The 19,779-nt window shown below is 44.2% G+C and overlaps 1 protein-coding gene across 2 annotated transcripts in view; it reads left to right on the top strand.

The window, feature by feature from the left end:
- WDR1 (WD repeat domain 1) overlaps positions 1-19,779 on the top strand; it is a 92,461-nt gene that overhangs the window by 22,434 nt on the left and 50,248 nt on the right. For both annotated transcript variants that reach the window (XM_070757346.1, XM_070757347.1), the window contains exons 3-4: positions 1,857-1,947; positions 18,918-19,065. In XM_070757346.1, coding sequence (XP_070613447.1) covers positions 1,857-1,947; positions 18,918-19,065 — 239 coding nt within the window. The remainder of the gene's footprint in view (positions 1-1,856; positions 1,948-18,917; positions 19,066-19,779) is intronic.

Raw genomic sequence — 19,779 nt, 5'->3', positions numbered from 1 at the left:
ATCTGAGGATGGTAGGTCATTGTCGCACCATCCGTTGATTAAAGACTTTTTGAAAGGTGCCACCAACAAGCATCCTCCACCTATACGACGTTTTCCTACTTGGGATCTTTCCGTGGTGCTTCAAGCACTCACAGCTCCTCCATTCGAACCGTTAAGAGCTGTACTGTTAAGGATGTTATCCCTTAAAACTGCCTTTTTAGTTGCTATTACATCAGCACGTCAGGTGTCGGAATTGTCAGCTCTGTCAGTCAGAGCTGACCTGTGTGTATTTCACCCTGATAGGGTGGTCCTTCGTTTGGACCCAACGTTCATCCCTAAAGTCAACACTCATTTTCACCGGACACAGGAACTTGTATTGCCGGATTTTTGCGTCCACGGATCCCACCCGTTGGAACTCAAGTGGCATAAGGTGGACATACGAAGAGCATTGAAACTTTATATCAGACGCATGAGTCCTTTCCGTAAGACTGAGGCCTTGTTTGTTTCCTTTGGTCAACATCGACTGGGTCTCAAAGTGTCTTCGCAGACAATTAGCCAATGGTTGAAACTTTGCATAGTTGAGGCGTACAAAGCTGGTTCCCGTACTCCACCTAGTGGAATCATGGCTCATTCAACTCGAAGTGCGGCTACTTCAGCGGCATGGGCCACACAAGCATCTATAGAGGACATTTGTAGGGTGGCGACGTGGGCCACTCCTACCACTTTTATACGACACTACAAACTGGATATGTTTGCTTCGGCCGAGGCGGCCTTTGGGAGGAGAGTATTGCAACAAGTGTTCGATTCTATGAAGCCCATGATTCAACAATCTCCCTCCCTTGAACACTGAAACTTGGGTATATCCCATGCTGGACTCTCCTTCCAGAGGCATGGGAGAAGAACCGTTGAACTTACCTGAACGGTCTTCTCAGTGCCCTGGAAGGAGAGTCCAAACCCTCCCGATTGAACCATGGACAGTTTTACAGTTCAGTTATTTGTTGTGGTTATAGTTGTTCAATAAATTCTGTTTATTACTTGATTTCGTTTTTTTAAACTGAGCTACTGGGGCAGCAAGGGGGCAGTACCTACTTAACATGCTAATTATATTAATTTAAAACTCAGTCCCTACCAATAAGACTTGAGGTTAACCCATGCTGGACTCTCCTTCCAGGGCATTGAGAAGACCGTTCAGGTAAGTTCAACGGTTCTTTTGTTATTTAACCATCAGATGTACTTGTAATATTCCTTTCTCACCTACTTTCCTAGTAAATAGAATCTGTCAATATCACTGCATGGATGATGGACATGATTTATTGTCATTATTTTTCTGAGAATAAATTATCATTAAAAATGAATACATTATTATTTTTAGTTATTCAGTTCCAGAGAGTCAAAATGGCTTAAAAAGATAAGAACTAATTCCTCTCCCCCCACATAAAAACATAGTCCTCAAAAACCTTGTCCAATTAAAAAATAAAACTGTCTTGACCATTTTGCAGAAATCAAGTAAAAATGTAGGAGCTCAGCCTTCTAGATTGGGAGCTGCTCCTGAAAAAGCCAGACATTTTCCCCCTATCTTATACTTTCTTGAAGCAGCCAGCCATTTGCCCCATCTCTTATACTTTCTTGAAGTAGCCAGCCATTTGCCCCATCTCTTATACTTTCTGGAATGATTTGGGAGGAGGTTGCCCCTCCTCCATCCAAAAGCGTCATCTAATTAGTTAAGAAAGGTCTGAAGCCATGGCACGCCAGATATTGATACCATCCTATACTAGCAAAGAATCTCAGATTGCTTGGCAAAAAGGTATAATTGACAATAGGTGGACAATTTACCTTCTTTAAAAAGTTACATTTTCAAATTCTATTTTTTCTTACAGAACCCAGCAATTGCGGACATCTATACTGAACACGCCCATCAGGTTGTGGTGGCCAAGTATGCACCCAGTGGCTTCTATATCGCATCTGGAGGTAGAGTATAAAAGTGTAAATATGCATTTCTTTGTAATCCGATGCAGGGTCATGCTCACTTATGCCCATTAAGAAATATGTTTCTCTGCTTCCTTACAGTTTTCTATGACTTTCAGTGTTGTGTACTTAACAACAGCAATATCACTTAGACTTATATACAGAGCACCAGTAAAGGGCAGCCATTAGCGGCCCTACTGGAATGCTCGGGAGGGGCGTGGGGGGGACACACAAACGTGCATATGCGCCCACCCTTCAATTTCCTGCACATGTGCAGAGTCCTGGCCAAAGCCATACCGTCCAGGAGCTACCGATGGGAAGAAATCCTGCAAGAAGAAAAGGATTTCTTCCCGCTGGCAGCTCCCAGGTGGGATGGACCGCCACCACCGCCACCATGCAGGAATCCAGCTCCATGGCTACCGCGGTGGAAAGGCGCTCTGTTTAGTCTTGCGAGGAAGGTGCTAGAAGGAAGAAATCTGGGACAGAACAGGGTGCCTTTGCCAACAGCTACAGGGCTGGGTTCCTGCATGGCAGCAATTTCTTCCTGCTGGCAACTCCCGGGTGGGATAGACCGCTGCCACCGCCGCACAGGGACCTAGCCCTGGGGCTGCCGGCAAAGGCACCCCATTTAGTCCCAAATTTCTTCCTTCTGGCAGCTCCCCCACGGGACAAAACGGTGTGCCTTTCCCGGCAGTCACGGGGTTCGAACAGGCAGAACACCGGGTGTGTCTCCTAGCTGAGTCAGCACAAGAAGCAGCTCAGAGAAGTGGCTGCTGCCCGCCACGCCCTCCTTCCAGGCCTGCCCTGGAGCATTTTTTCTGCTGGTGGCCACCTCTCCGAGCTGCTTCTTGCACTGGCTCAGCTAGGAGATGTGCCCGGTACTCTGCCTGCCCGAGCCGCCCTGGTCCCACTCTGGCTGCGGTGGTGCAGCAAGTGTGTCTCCTGGCCGAAGCAGCTCGAGAAGCAGCTCGGAGAGATGGCCATCGCCATGGAGCATTTTTTCCTGCTGGCGGCTCCGGGCTGGAACTGACAGCCACCACCGCTGCCACAGAGGCCAGCAGGAAAAAATGCTCCATGGCGGACATGGCGGGTGGGCGGCGGCCACCTCTCTAAGCTGCTTCTCGAGCTGGCTCAACAGGAGATGTGCCCGGTTCTCTGCTTGCTCAAGTCTCCCTGGTCCCACTCTGGCTGTGGTGGGTCAGCAGGCGCATCTCTTACCTGAGCTAGCGCTGAGTCAGGAAACATACCAGGCGGCACGAGTTTCCTCTCCAAATGGCCCCAGTGGCAGCAGAGGCGCCCCACCTGCTGAACAAGCGCTGCACTCTCTGGCCCCACCTAGTGGTAGGTGCTGTCGCTGCTGGCTTGGGCAGTGAGATTTGGCTTCTGCACATGCACAGAAGCCGAATCTCACATGCTCTGTGCGTGTACGGCAGGTGGCGATGAAGATGCATGCACAACTCCATTTTTGGTGGTGGAACAGCATTCCACGCCGTCCTGCCAGCAGCCCACCTCTGCAGAGCACTCTCTGAGCAGTTTACAGTGTCAGCATATTATTCCAAGAAACTGGATCCTCATTTTACTGATCTTGGAAGGCTGGAAGGCTGAGTCAACTTTGAGCCAATCACAATCAAACTCCAGGCTGTGGGGAGAACTAGCCTGCAATACTGCAGTGTAACCCCTGTTCTATCAGGGCTCTTTTATTTTGCTGTTATTGATATAATACTGTATCAATATTATATCCTTGGGCTAAGAAACTGCAGTGTGAATTTTTTAAATGATTCTTTCATTGCAGGATCCAATATGGGTCTGTCACTAAGACGAGAAAAGTAAACTATTCAGGCACAATGCGTATCCAGAAGCATTTATAACTGTGCAACATGCAAGGAAGAGAAAGGAAGAAACACATAAAATAGGAGCCGACAATTTGGCAACATAAGGAAACAATAGCCTACAACTTAATAGCTGGCCAGCAACATCCCAACATCCCAATCAACCATTAAAAAAAGGCACACTCAACCAGGCACCACATAAATTGTGTGCATAGAATAGCCCAAAGCACACATTCTATTATAAGATCCCCAAGGATGACTCCAGCACAAGTCCAAAAGCATGGAAGACTAAATCTTTGATCCCAGTGCCTGACTCAAATTTGATCCCGAAAATTATCCTAGAACACATATATAGTGATACCTTGTCTTATAAACCCCTCATCATCAGCATTCTCTGTAAGCAGCGCGCGTGCGCACGCGCGCACCCCCAAATACCCCCCGTGCACCCTTTTCCACGGGCGCGCACTCCCCATCACCCTGCCTACCCGTGGGGGGGTTGTGGGGGTAGGGAGGCGCCGGCAGTTAAAGGAAAGGGAGCTGTGGCCGCCGCTGCCTCCCCACAGTGCCTCCGGCCCCCTCGCGCCCCTGGCCTCTCGGCGCTGTCCCCCGCCCATCTGATCCGCCCCCTCTCCTCCGCCGCCTCCTGCCTTGGGACGCGACTTCTCCAGCGCCAGTGGCTGCGGCTTCTTTTCCTTCTCTTCCGTGCTCCCAGCCAGGGGGCTGCGAGAGAGGGTTTTCTCCGCGCGCTTCAGGAATGCCCGCCCCGCCCGTCTCGCAGCCCCCTCGCTGGGAGCGCTTTCGTCCAGAGCTTTCAGCAAGGGGGCTGCAGTAGAGGCAGGGCAGGCGTTCCCGGAGTGCTCGGAGAAAGCGCTCTCGCAGCCCCCTCGCTGACACAGAGAGAGGGAGAGAGAGAGAAAGTAAGTGAGAAAGAGAGAGAGAGAAAGGGGGGGAGAGAGATAGCAAGAGAGAGAAGAGAAAGAAAGAAAGAGAGATAGAAAGAGAGAGAGAAAGAAAGCAATAGAGAGAGAGAAAACAAGAGAGAGAGAGAGCAAGAGGGGGAGAGAGGAAGTGAGAAAAAGAGAGAGAGAGCAAGAGGGGGAGAGAGAAAGAGAGAGAAATGACTCTTGATTTAAAGCATATGGTAAAAAGCACCCAAATAATAACAGAGAAAAAAAAACCCAGCCGTTTGTGTGTGTGTGTGTGTGTCTGTGAACTCTTGAACCATTTCCAATAGCTCACCTGTTATTGGAAATGGTTCAAGAGTTCACACACACACACACACACACTCAGACAAGGGGGGAGGAGACAGGGATGGAAAAAGAGGAGAAGATAGTAATAATAGTAATAGATTTTGGTTTTGTTTTATTATTAATTTCTTTTAATAAAAAAGAAGGGAATTTTTTCTTATTTATTTATTTGTTTGTTTGTTTGTTTGTTTATTTATTTATTTATTTATACTTCTATGCCGCCCAGTCCCAAAGGGACTGCCACTCAGACACTATACTTTTCCGCCCACACCGAAAAAAAGTTAGAAGGAACATTGCTCGTCATATAAACTTTTCGAGATACAAGCCCGGGGTTTAAGATTTTTTTGCCTCTTCTTCCAAACTATTTTCACCTTACAAACCCAAGCTGCCGCCACTGGGATGCCCCGCCTCTGGACTTCTGTTGCCAGCTAAGCGCCCGTTTTTGCGCTGCTGGGATTCCCTGAGGCTCTCCTCCATGGGAAACACCACCTCCGGACTTCCGTGTTTTTGCGATGTTGCAGGGGAATCCCAGCAGCGCAAAAAAGGGCGCTTCACTGGCAACGGAAGTCCAGAGGTGGGATTTCCCAGTGAGGGGAGCCTCAGCAAAATCGCAGCATCACAAAAACATGGAAGTCCGAAGGTGGGGTTTCGAGGATTTCCTGTTTTGGCGATGTTGCAATTTCGCTGAGGCTCCCCTCGCTGGAAACCCCACCTCTGTACTTCCGTTGCCAGCGAAGCACCCATTTTTGCACTGCTGGGATTCCCCTGCTGGGATTTCCCTGAAGCATCACAAAAACATGGAAGTCTGGAGGTGGGTTTCCCATGGAGGGGAGCCTCATGGAAATCCCAGCAGCGCAAAAATGGGCACTTCGGCTGCCAAAGGAGTGAGTTTTGGGCTTGCACGCATTAATCGCTTTTCCATTGATTCCTATGGGAAACATTGTTTCGTCTTACAAACATTTCACCTTACAAACCTCGTCCCGGAACCAATTAAGTTCGTAAGACGAGGTATCACTTTATTTGCCTTCATTCATGATTCTTTCATTGGTGGATTTAGATATGTTTTACTCTAAGCCACATTTGGAGAGCAGACAAGAACAAGAACATTAGTGCTTGTCATGCCATCTGTTGTCCACACAATTTTAAAAATTATTTTTCAATAGGAAAATGATGCAATATACATATTTGTGTATGGCGAAGTATATGAACCTTTGCTTTTAGTACCTGTGTGACCCCTACCCACAATACCTTTAACTTAATATTTCCAATAATTGTTGATTAGTCCTACATACCAGCTGTAGAAAATTTAACCCGTATCCTCCTTGCAGAACAGTTTTTTTCTAAGGGATGTTGGGAAGCTTTGTCACATGTGTTGGAAGAAATACCGGTATCCATCTGGGTTCATTTCCAAGTGGGGAGAAGGACACTGGGAAAATGGGTGCTGATTGGAAAGAACCATTGAGTCAGAACCATTAAGTATATGGTCTAGGTACAGCTGAACACATGGAAGAGAGAAAGAGATTTATATCCTCTCCTTGGGCCTTGCCTTTGAACTTCCTGTTCATGTGCAAGAAATGTATTCTATTTGTTGTCAGACTTCCAGAGAGCTACACAGGGGTCATAGCTAACTTTGTAGGCTATTTGTGTCCCAGACTTGATTGAATGTTATTGGGTAATGCAATGAAGGGCAATTCCTATTGTGGCTAAATGGCTTTTCCCTGAAGGATAATCATATCAACCTGGAGCTGAAGGTCTTTTGTTTTGTAGATATGCTGGCATGAAAATATCTGCTGGGGACAGGAAACTGAGTTTCTGTCACCAAGAGCATGTTTCTCAATTTCTCATCCAGGGAAAGATGACCCATTTTTTGGTGTGTAAGTTTCATTGGAGTATAAGGTGCACCTTTGTTTTGGGGGAGAAAAACAAAGGGAAAAATTTGGCCTCTGCCTCCCAGCAATTTGCCAAACAGCAAATAGCACAGATGATGTATACTGTTTGCTGTGTATTTCTGTGCATGTGTGCATGACCCATAGAAATAGCAAAGAATTTGAGAAATACAGTGATCCCTCACCACTTCACAGTTCACATTTCGTGGCTTCAGTGCATCGCAGTTTTTTTAAAATGTTTTTTTTAAAAAACTCGACAGCCACCACTGCCGCTCGCTCCAGCTCTGAGGGGGCGAGACGGGGGAGCACTGCTGATTGGAGGGAACCCTTGGAGGCAAGCATGGAAGCCAAGCCGCGTCTTTTCTTTTTCTTTATTTTGAATTGTTACAAATGATTTAATGTTAATTCCAATTCTCCACTGATAAACAATGAGACTCTGAATGTGGCAATCTTCACTAAAGGTCAAGAAGCACAGTCTCTTGTACAATTATCCAGAGGTGCAGCAACCTCCACTACTCTGAGCTGCTGGCTCATCATCAATTATTTTACTCTTTTCCCTACAATATTTAGCTTCTTGGTTAGAAAAGATGCCTGCAAAGTGGTGATATGCTTGTCATTGAATTTGTTCTCACAGTAATGGAGGACTAGAGAAGTCTTCCCCATGCAACCTTCCCCGAGCAAGATCATCTTGAAGGAGAAACTTTGCCTGCCCGCAGCAGCGGCTGCAGTAGCAGCACCGCTGCTGCCGCCACCTCCCACACCTGAAGTGGGTGCTGCCGTTGCCATCTGCCGCGAAGTGGGCTGCTTCCTCCTGCGGCCTCACATTCGACAAACCGCCGAACCCCTCACCGCTCTGATAGACAGGGGCGCTGAGCAGAATCCAAGAGAACCGGGGGGGGGGGGAAGGAAAGGAGGCCACATGGAGGAAGACTGCCAGGGGGAAACAACCCACAGAAGGAGAGGCAACAGCGGTGGGAGGGAGAGAGAGAGAAACCTCGAGCTGCCCTCCTCCCACGCCCAAGCCGTGGCTTTTCAAATGTGCTGCTTTCCTGGACGGGCGGCTTTACTCGCTACTGCCAGGCTTGACAGCAGCCCTCCAACCTCTGCAACCGTCTTGTGCCACGGGGGGGGGGGGGGGGGGGGGGGGGGGGGCTTGCAAGCCCCTTGCCTCCGGTGTTGCTCGGGAGAAGGAGAGCCTGGTGCGGGAGCTGCACTCAAAGCCTCTCTCATCACCACCACCACCCCATCTCCTCCCCTTCTCTCCTGGTTTAAGGCACAGGTAAAAAAGAGCACTGGGTGAGGAGCGGGCGGCGGAGGGGCGAAAGTCATCATTGTGGGGGTGCCATGCTTTTTACATTTTTTTAATGTTATATTTGCATTGTAAATATAGCGTCCCTACTTCGCGGGTGGTCCTGGAACGTAACACCCACGATAAATGAGGGATCACTATACATTATGGCAATATATTAATGCCAGAAAGTTTTCTTAAATATAATCACACTAACTCTTCCCAATTATTTAAATATTTTTATTTTGTTTGTTTGTTTGTTTATTAGATTTGTATGCTACCCCTCTCTGTAGACTCGGGGCGGCTAACAACAATAATAAGAAACAGCATAAAAACAAATCTAATATTTAAATTACTAAAAGCCCTTATTAAAAACCAAGCATACACACAAACATACCATGCATAAATTGTATAGGCCTAGGGGGAAGGTATATCTCAATTCCCCCATGCCTGACGACAGAGGTGGGTTTTAAGGAGCTTACGAAAGGCAAGGAGGGTAGGGGCAATTCTGATCTCTGGGGGGAGTTGGTTCCAGAGGGCCAGGGCTGCCACAGAGAAGGCTCTTCCCTTTGGCCCCACCAAACGACATTGTTTAGTTGACGGGACCCGGAGAAGGCCCACTCTTTGGGACCTAACTGGTCGCTGGGATTCGTGCGGCAGAAGGCAGTCCCGGAGATATTCCAAACATGATTAAGTCAGGGTTTAGCCTTATCTTAATACTAAACAGACATGGTTATATTTCAGACCATAGTTGTACAGATACTATTAAAATTGATGTGGCTTTCTGGAAGTATAGTTATTCTCTACTATTTAAAAGAAGATAGAATAGCACTGGGCCTGTTAAGATCAAGCATTTATTTTAAAAAGCTGTGCATTTTGTTAAGTTGTCTAGAACAATAATAAAGCAGTCTTTAAATATAAGTCTAATAATTTGAACATTCTACAGACATTTATAGTTATTGACTTACCTACTTTCTTCCAGTTTTAGCAGCTGACTAGCACAAGAAAATAAAATTCTGCCTCTCCCTGCCAGAAATGTGCCTCCTTGCAGCATTAGTTTCAGTTTCAGTATGTGGCCTGCATGCAAATTCAATCAGCTGAGGATCCGCAAGCTGATAATTTGTTGCTTGGCTTCACAGTTCTGGGTTGTTTGCTGCAGGGAGGTAAATTGCTGGGAGGCAGAGGCCAAAGGGTTGGGGTGGCTGGTTGGCTGTGCTACATTCACTATATAAGACGCACCCAAGTTTTTACCCTCTTTTCGGGTGTGTGTGTAAAAAGGTGCATCTTATACTCCAAAAATCATGGTAATATTCTGCCTTTTTAATATTTTCTAAAATATTTAATTCTTCTAAGAGAGGGGTGGGTGCTAACTTTCTACTCATGAATTGCTTGCTTCAGTCCTATGGGCTGGATCTCAGTATTTCTATGGAATTAAGGTTAGGATTTTGGCTTGGCGTTTTTCTGCTTTTATCATTCATTGGTCCTATAATTTGTATACTTTAGGTTGCTGTTTTATCGCATGACCCACTTTCTCTTAAGCTGTTCATGACAGATACCATGACACTACTGTAGAACTTGCTGCTATAATTCAGAATCCATAGTTTCATAAATTATGGCAAGACAACCAGGTCCAGAGGCAGAAGAGCAGGGCCAAACTATGGAACTGGCACTACCATGTTTTACAGATGAGATAAAGTTCTTACGCTGGAATGCAGTGTCTGCTTTCACCAATGTAACCATAATATTTTTAATTAAGCCAGAAAGTTCAATTTTGGTCCCATGTGTTCACACAATGTTTTTCCAGCAGCCTTCTGAGATAATCATGTGGTCTTTGACAAATTCTACTCGGGCAGCAATATTCTTTTTGGAGAATAGTGGCTTTCTCCTTACAACTCTACCACCTGCACCATTGTTGTTCAGTGGGGGTCTCATGAACACTCTTCATGGGGGTCTCATATTTGCCAATGCAAAACAAGACATTAGTTTTGTAGACATTGTTATTGTGTTCTTGGTGACTTCCCAGAGTATTACATGCCTTGCTCTTGGTGTGATTTTGGTTTATTCCTGGGAGGGTAATAATTATGTACCTCAATTTGTACATGATCTGCCTGGCAGTGGACTGTTGGAATTCAAACTCTTTATAAATAGATTTTCCAGCCTGGTGAGCACCAATAACAGTTTTTCAGAGGTTTTCAGAAGTCTTCAGACCTTCTAAGCCTCCCATATCCCTGTATTGTAAAGAACAGAATTTGATAATGAGCATCCAGAATGTTGTTCTTTAAATAAAGCATGATTATTATTCCATTGGTAGAAACCCCCAATTCCCTCTTGCTGAACTGAACATCGCACATGCTTTTGTCAAATATAAATATGCGGCTTTGAATCCTTTTCCTCGATGATGTTGAAGGCATCTAATGTTTTTGACTGTTTTTTTCTCTTTATCTAGTTTTATGACTTGTGTTGAGAACAAATCATGTTTTTGGTCAAATTTATGAAATATTGAAAATTCAAAAGGATTCACAAATATTTGAGCATACTGTACACGCAGATGCTGTTGTGATATAAACATTATTACATAATAGCTTTCTGCTTGGTGCAAAACGTACCTGGGGTATTTTTAGCCCCAGAATGAAATTGCCTTATAAAAATTGCAATGATTTTCTCTCTCGTAAAGAAAACAAATTAAATCTAAGAATTGACATCCTTCTTTTGCTTATTTATTAAATCAGCAGTGCATTTTTATTTATGCTGCTTACAAAAATATAACCACTGTTACATACATTTTACACTAAATTTGGTGAGCTTTATAAATTATGTAAATTAAGCAGATATTGACGTCTTCCTTTTTGCCATTAGAAAAGTTGTCAACTTCCTCCAATTTGTAGCTAATGAGAATTATTTTAACCTAGAAAACAATACAAAACTGTTTTAATTTTATCCATAAAGTATATGCTTAAATAGGAATTTATCCATCTGATCTCTAAAGATAAAAGCATATGATCATTCTCCATGTGATGCTTTATTGATTCAGCCCAGACAGTGAAAGAATGTAAATAAAGCTGTGATTGAGGGAGTAACTGCCTGTTTGTTAATTTTGAAAAGTGGCTGCATGAAGTGACAAAAAGAGCTGAGTTTCACAAACAAGCCTCTTTTGAGGACTTTAAATTATGTAAATCGAGCAATGCAAGGCAAAGATTAAAGGGTACAGCATAATATGTTGCTTTCTTGAAATGTAATATAGATGTTCATAAAACATAGTGGATTTTATTTAATATCTATATGAAGGTCAATGGCCATTTGGCAAGATAGGGGTAGTACATCTATCTTTATGCTTCCTGATCTCTTGGCAGCTTTCAATATTGTTGACTGCCAGTGGTGAAATCCTCACAGGTCCCCGCTGGTGCTGAAAATAATCAGCCATTGCTTCCTCGCCAATCATGTGCATGGGGGCCAATGTTTTCCAGCCTCTCAGCTGGCACACTCTGTGACTCTGGAGCCCACCTTACCGGGCTCTCCATCTCAGCAGCACGTGTAATAGTGGCATCAGTAGATGGAGGTGGGCGGCAGGCATGTGATGCGGATCGCCGGACATGTGGCTGGGACAGGGTAGGTGACTGTCCTGCAGGACTGTGTGCCTCTCCCCTATACCTTTGCCTCCAGCTACTACAGCCTGTGTCACTTCGGCCAATCCCATTCAGGTAGGCACATGTGCGTGCAGGAGGTGGTGGGCGCACACATGCATAGGCCTGACCCATGCCATCCTGGCAGACACAGGTGTGCACAGGAGTAGGTGGGCGCTTGCATGCACAGGCCCGGTCCACCCCATCTCAGCATGTGTATGTGTGCCTACCTGTGTTCGCACATGTTTGTCAGGATGCTGTGGGATGGGCCTGTGTGCATGCATGCATGCTGCCTCCTGCGCACATGTGCGCCCACTGGGATGGGATGGGCAGGGCTGAAGTGACGAGGGTTGGCCCCTTACTGTTTCCAAAATGGCAGCGTAGAACACATTTGGCCCATAGCCCTTCAGTTTGACACCCCTGATATATATGAAACGTTTGAGCAGAGTCATCTGTCAATCCAGGGTCAGATACCTTCAGCATGCTGAGTATACCCTATTGTACAACTTAGTCCTGGGCCAACAATGTACAGTATTGTTATTGAGGTTCTGTCCCAGTGTCTGCAGACCTCTGAATGAGGAAGGACCAGTTTGAGCAGATGTGACTATTTGTTTTTTTTAATTTAATTTTTTATTTTAAAATATTTTGTACATAAATAATAAAACAGATACACAAATAGACAAGTAAAAACAAAACAATAACTGAAACAAAATATAATTAATTACAGACATTTGGAAAAAATAATTTCCCCACTCTTTCAGACTATTTGATCAGAGAAATTTTTCTTCATAAGTTGATATTCTTTTGTTAACGTATTGCTTTGCTTTACATGTAAATTTCTAATTTGTAATTTATTTATTTTATCATTGTCCTTTTCTCTAGCTTAGCAGATGTGACTATTTGGCATAGTCAGATTCCAGATATAGTTCACATTTGTTGATACCTTATTTGAATACTCCAATGTATTTTATATAGTCTTAGCCTTTAGAAAATGTTGCCCTTGGTGCAAATCAGTCTTCAGTGCAAGATATGAGCATATCACCATTGAATTAAAAAACCTGTAATAATTGTCAGTTGTCCTCTAGATACCATACTGTATGTGCTAATTTTTAATGTTGGTTAATTGATATAAATTTAACATTTGTTCAAGTCCTTAATGTTCAGGTTGTTACTATTTGAGGCCTCCAAGTCTGCTGGAAACACAACTGGAACAGGCACAGAAGCAAACCTCTGTTCCAACCTTTCCCCAGATACAGATGCCTTAACCCTGGCTCCCCAATCTATGCCTTTGTTGCCAACAAAGCAAATTGCCTCAATAATGATTTTAACTAAATTGGAGGCAACAGGGACAGCAACCACCTCGAGCCCTCAGAGAGGGGCGGCATATAAATCCAATCAGAAATTGGTCCTAAGAATGCCCAGGAACAGCTCAAAACTTAGAATTAGCAAAGATTTTACCAACACAAAGAGCCAGTGGTGGGGCCACCCCTACCCAGCCTTACACACAGACCACAGATCTACACCCAGAGCAACCTTCATACTGACTGCTGTGGGTATGCACCCCGGCATTGATGTTTGCCAATAGTTACAGCCATCATTGCAGGATATGATTGCAAATGCATATTTGCAAGACATTGTTTTTTTCTCATGAATTTTTTTTTACATTTTTCTCCATTCCAAAAACATATATGCAATATCATATACCTTCAAGGCAATTTAATAAACATATATCCATCACCAATTAAAATACTCAATATACATCATATCCATTACGTTCGGTATATATCAGTATGTCATACTACCTCCTTTTCTAATCTTGTCACCTGGATTACATAGATTGTTTTGTTTTCTATTGCTTACTTACTCTGTTAGCTGTTTTCTCTTGCCCAAGAAAAAAAACCCTGAGCCATTGTGCTTCAATCTTGTCCTTTTTTCCTTACTCATCATCATTATTATTTAAACCCCTATTTTCTATGATTAAATGCCCTTATAAAATCTATCCTCAAAAAGAAAACAAACTGAAAAAAACTAAATATCAATTCATATTAAATATTGTATGCATTATATCTACTATATAGAGGAAAATGAAAATTATTTGAATTCCAAAAGCTTAAACACAATAACTTTGTTCATTCCTTAATCATTAAATTATATCTTCCCTTTTTATATTACAAGTACAGTAGTACCTCTACTTAAGAACTTAATTGGTTCCGTGACCAGGTTCTTAAGTAGAAAAGTTTGTAAGTAGAAGCAGTTTTTCCCACAGGAATCAATGTAAAAGCAAATAATGCATTCAAACCCATTAGGAAAGAAATAAAAGCTCGGAATTTGGGTGGGAGGAGGAGGAAGAAGAAGAGGAGGAGGAGGACAGTCACTGCAGAAGGAAGAAGGTGAGGGGAATTTAAAAAAATCCAAAACTTTAAGACTTTTAAAAAAAAGAGGGACTCTGAGGCAGCAAGGAGGAGCCTGAGATGGCCAGGATTAAAGGTGGAAATGGCAGGAAACTAGTCGGGCCTTCGTGCTACTCTCAAATTTCCTGGGAAATTTTTCCGGGCTCAGGTTCTTAAGTAGAAAATGGTTCTTGAGAAGAGGCAAAAAAATCTTGAACACCCAGTTCTTATCTAGAAAAGTTCTTAAGTAGAGGCGTTCTTAGGTAGAGGTACACTGTATATCATGTTAGATTTAATTCAACAAGTTTATGTCAAACTATTATACAGTGTTCCCTCGATTTTCGCGGGGATGCGTTCCGGGACCACCCACGAAAGTCGAATTTCCGCGAAGTAGAGATGCGGAAGTAAATACACAATTTTTGGCTATGAACAGTATCACAAGCCTTCCCTTAACATTTTAGACCCCTAAATTACCATTTACCACTCCTTTAACAATCATTTACTCATCATTATTACTGGTACTCACCATTGAATAAGACACTTAGTGATACCCATATTTATAAACAATTATTTATTAACAATTATTATTTTTTATGATAATGCTGATTGCCCAAGATTTCAGCCAATCAGCAATGGCAGACGAAAGTTTGTCATATGACGTCATCGGGCGGGAAAAATCGTGGTATAGAAAAAAAACCACGAAGTATTTTTTAATTAATATTTTTTTAAAAACTGTGGTATAGGCTATTCGTGAAGTTTGAACCCGCGAAAATCGAGAGAACACTGTTATATTTCAAGTTTCAAGTTTTATTGGATTTATATGCCGCCCCTCTCCGAAAACTCGGGGCGGCTAACAGCAATCATAGACAATATACAATAATAATCCAATACTAAAAGCAAATTAAAACCCCTTAATATAGAAAACCAAACACACATACAAACATACCATAATTAGATCATCAATTTAACCTTATTAACTATATCTACAAATAGTTAATAATCATTTCATGAATATATGTTAATACATATAGAAAAGAATCAAATCAAGTCAAAATGAAAGTGTTAATTAAATCATATCAGAAATATTAATTCACGGCTTATTCATAAGAGTATTTCATTATACAGTGGTACCTCATGATACGAACCCATCATCATACAAACTTTTCGAGATACGAACCCAGGGTTCGGAATTTTTTGCCTCTTCTTACGAACTTTTTTCACCTTACGAACCTGCTGCCCCACCTCCAGACCACCGTTCCCCGTAAGCTGCGCCCGTGAGCAGGCATGCACCCACAAATACCCCTACGCGCGCCATTTTCCATGGGCGCATGATCCCCATCCCCCTGCCAGCCCACGGGGGGGGGGGGGGCGGGGAGGCGCCGGCAGTAAAAGGAAAGGGAGCCGCGGGCGCCCCTGCCTCCCCACCGTGCCTCCAGCCCCCTCGCGCCCATGGCCTCTCGGCCCTGTCCCCCGCCCGCCCGATCCGCCCCCTCTCCTCCTCCTCCTCCTGCGCTCCCAGCCAGGGGGCTGCGAGAGAGTTTTCTCCGCGCGCTTCGGGAATGCCGCCCCACCCCTCTCACAGCCCCTTCTCTGGGAGCGCTTTCCTCCCGAGCTTTCAGCAAGGGAGCTGCAGTAGAGGCAGGGCAGGCGTTCCCGAAGAACTCGGAGAAAGCGCTCTCGCAGCCCCCTCGCTGAAAGAGAGAGAGGGAGAGGGAGAAAGAAATCCTCCCTGGACCCAGCCGTACTTAATAACTATCGTCCAGTCTCCAACCTTCCCTTTATGGGGAAGCTTGTTGAGAAGGTGGTGGCACTCCAGCTCCAGCGGTCCTTGGAAGAAGCCGATTATCTAGGTCCCCAGCAGTCGGGTTTCAGGCCCGGTTACAGCACGGAAACTGCTTTGGTCGCGTTGATGGATGATCTCTGGTGGGCCTGGGACAGGGGTTTATCCTCTATCCTGGTGCTCCTTGACCTCTCAGCGGCTTTCGATACCATCGACCATGGTATCCTTCTGCACCGGCTGGAGGGGTTGGGGGTGGGAGGCACTGTGCTCCAGTGGTTCTCCTCCTACCTCTATGGCCGGTCACAGTCGGTGTTAGTGGGGGGGTCAGAGGTCGGCTCCTAGGTCTCTCCCTTGTGGGGTGCCTCAGGGGTCGGTCCTCTCCCCCCTGCTATTTAACATCTACATGAAACTGCTGGGTGAGATCATCCAAGGACATGGGGTGAGGTATCATCAATACAGTGGAACCCCGACATAAGAGCTGCTCTACTTAAGAGCAACTCGAGATAAGAGCTGGGAGGGGAGAGATATTTTTGTTCTACTTACAAGCCCAAATTCGAGATACAAGCGCCAAGGAGCTGTCTCCTGAAGCCAAACGCTAACTTCCGCGTTCGGCTTCAGGAGACAGCTGCGAAGCGGCGCGCATGTTTTAAAAGGTTGCAGCCGGCCTGGGGGGCTCGGGGGGGTGCTTGCAGCTTTCTTTCTTGCTCTTTTTCTTTCTCTCTTTTACCTTCCCTTCCTCTATTTCTTCTTTTCTTTCTCCTTCCCACCTTCTTCCCTCCCTCCCTCCCTTCACTCATTCCTCTCTTACTCTCCCCTTTCATAAGTTTCCTTGCTTCCTTCCTCTGTTCCTGTCCCCTCCCCCTTTCTTTCTTTCTTTCTTTCTTTCTTTCTTGCTCTTTTTCTTTCTCTCTTTTACCTTCCCTTCCTCTATTTCTTCTTTTCTTTCTCCTTCCCACCTTCTTCCCTCCCTCCCTCCCTTCACTCATTCCTCTCTTACTCTCCCCTTTCATAAGTTTCCTTGCTTCCTTCCTCTGTTCCTGTCCCTTCCCTCTTTCCTTCCTTCCTTCCCACCCTCCGTCCATTCATTCACCCATTCCTCTCTTGATCGCTTAAAGCCGGTCCCTGGTGCAAAAAGGGTTGGGGACCTCTGTCCTACAGGATTGGGTGGCAGAGAAGTTGAACATATGTAAATTTAAAAGTTTAAGAAAGTTTACAAGTTAAGTGAAAGAAACTTCATTATTCATTTATATGTACATGTACATTTCTTCATTAAAAACATGTCTTTCTGCATAATTTAGACTAACTTTGTGAGTTTTTTGAGGGCTGGAACCAATTAAAATTATTTACATTAATTCCTATGGGGAAAAGTCGTTCGAGATAAGAGCTGCTCGACTTAAGAGCCCAGGTCCGGAACGAATTAAACTCGTATCTCGAGGTACCACTGTATGCTGATGATACCCAGCTTTACATCTCCACCCCATGCCCAGTCAACGAAGCGGTGGAAGTGATGTGCCGGTGCCTGGAGGCTGTTGGGGCCTGGATGGGTGTCAACAGACTCAAACTCAACCCGGATAAGACGGAGTGGCTGTGGGTTTTGCCTCCCAAGGACAATCCCACCTGTCCGTCCATTACCCTGGGGGGGGAATTATTGACCCCCTCAGAGAGGGTCCGCAACTTGGGCGTCCTCCTCGATCCACAGCTTACATTAGAAAACCATCTCTCAGCTGTGGCGAGGGAGGCGTTTGCCCAGGTTCGCCTGGTGCACCAGTTGCGGCCCTATCTGGACCGGGACTCATTGCTCACAGTCACTCATGCCCTCATCACCTCGAGGTTCGACTACTGTAATGCTCTCTACATGGGGCTACCTTTGAAAAGTGTTCAGAAACTTCAGATCGTGCAGAATGCAGCTGCGAGAGCAGTCATGGGCTTACCTAGGTATGCCCATGTTTCACCATCACTCCGCAGTCTGCATTGACTGCTGATCAGTTTCCGGTCACAATTCAAAGTGTTGGTTATGACCTTTAAAGCCCTTCATGGCATCGGACCAGAATATCTCCGAGACCGCCTCCTGCCGCACAAATCCCAGCGACCGATTAGGTCCCACAGAGTGGGCCTTCTCCGGGTCCCGTCAACTAAACAATGTCGGTTAGCGGGCCCCAGGGGAAGAGCCTTCTCTGTGGCGGCACCGTCCCTCTGGAACCAACTCCCCCCGGAGATCAGAACTGCCCCTACTCTTCCTGCCTTCCGTAAACTCCTTAAAACCCACCTTTGCCGTCAGGCATGGGGGAACTGAAACATCTCCCCCTGGGCATGTTTAATTTATACATGGTATGCTTGTGTGTGTGTCTGTTAGTATATGGGGTTTTTTAAATTTTCAAATATTTTAAATTTAGTCGGATTATTTATGATTTGTTTCACTTGTTGTGAGCCGCCCCGAGTCTTCGGAGAGGGGCGGCATACAAATCCAAATAATAAATAAATAAATAAGCCATATTTCAAACGAATTAAAGTCAGTCCTTACCAATCAGACTAGAGTATTACCCATGTTGGACTCGCAAAGAAGACCATTCAGGTAGATCAACAGTACTTCACCTGTAGCTATGAATGCATTCCTGCAACATGGATTTGACCCCTATGTTTTACATCTTGAGAAGAACATCTCTTTGGCCAGACTTTAACGGATAGTAGTTTTTTTATTCATTATTTTTATTGGCTATATTCAGCATAAAATTTATAAAGCTACATTGAATATTCTTTTTGAGCAGAAAGACTTCATAAGCAGAAATGAAAGCAAAACTAATGTTAGTTCGATTGTAGCCATATGAGTACTTTAGAACTGGTATATCTTAAATTTTGTAAGTTAGGATCTATAGATATGCTGTATTTTAATCTTGCTTGACAAATTATTTTTCAATGTGTTTGTGCTTTGACAGATATTTCTGGAAAGCTTCGAATTTGGGATACCACACAGAAGGAACATCTATTAAAATATGAGTATCAGCCATTTGCAGGAAAGATAAAAGATATTGCATGGACTGAAGATAGCAAGAGAATTGCTGCTGTTGGAGAAGGAAGGGAAAAGTGAGTAAGCCCAAATTCTATTCAATCCCTTATATTCTTTATTCTTAACTCTTTCTTTGGGTTTTTAATGCTAGATGAAATCTACTTGTTTAAGAACTGAATCCTTCCTGAGAATGCATCCCCTTGGACTCCATAAGCAAAGCATTTTAATGACTAACGGAAAAGATTTGTTGTATTAAATCCTCGCTATCAATAATTTATAGGATTCATCCTGTTGGAATTCAAAATATCAAAACTTATCCCTGTTTAAAATGAGGTGGAACAGCACAGGAAAGTGGTTGGTCCATGAATTATTTTGAAGGTCACTAAATTCTAGCTTTTATTTTTAAATTTCACATTCAAAGCTGAAGTGGAGTTCTAATTCTAAGAAATCTCCATATATAACATAATTTTATGGGCAGTCATATCTATTCCTTTTTTGTTGTATGTACATTTATCTTTTCACTGTGGTTCAGCATCAACCATTCTTTATGTTATTATGATTATAAATATCTTATATATTAAAAGGTGGAGAAAAGCTAGGAAAAGAGACTTGATTTCAGCTTTGCCATAGTGAGATCTGCTGCATTTATGTCCAGAAATAGAGGCACCATATTTTCTTCTCTTGTTTTGAATGCTGTCAACATCTTTTTTTTTCTTTATATGGAGCTTCTGCTATGAATTACTATATTGTTTCTTCCAGCTTCCTTATATAAATACACAGATATTTGTAAG

Source organism: Erythrolamprus reginae, chromosome 7 (assembly GCF_031021105.1).
Source record: "Erythrolamprus reginae isolate rEryReg1 chromosome 7, rEryReg1.hap1, whole genome shotgun sequence".
Taxonomy (NCBI): domain Eukaryota; kingdom Metazoa; phylum Chordata; class Lepidosauria; order Squamata; family Dipsadidae; genus Erythrolamprus; species Erythrolamprus reginae.
Note: the sequence above shows the minus strand (reverse complement) of the source record. Positions and strands in the feature narration are given on the sequence as shown.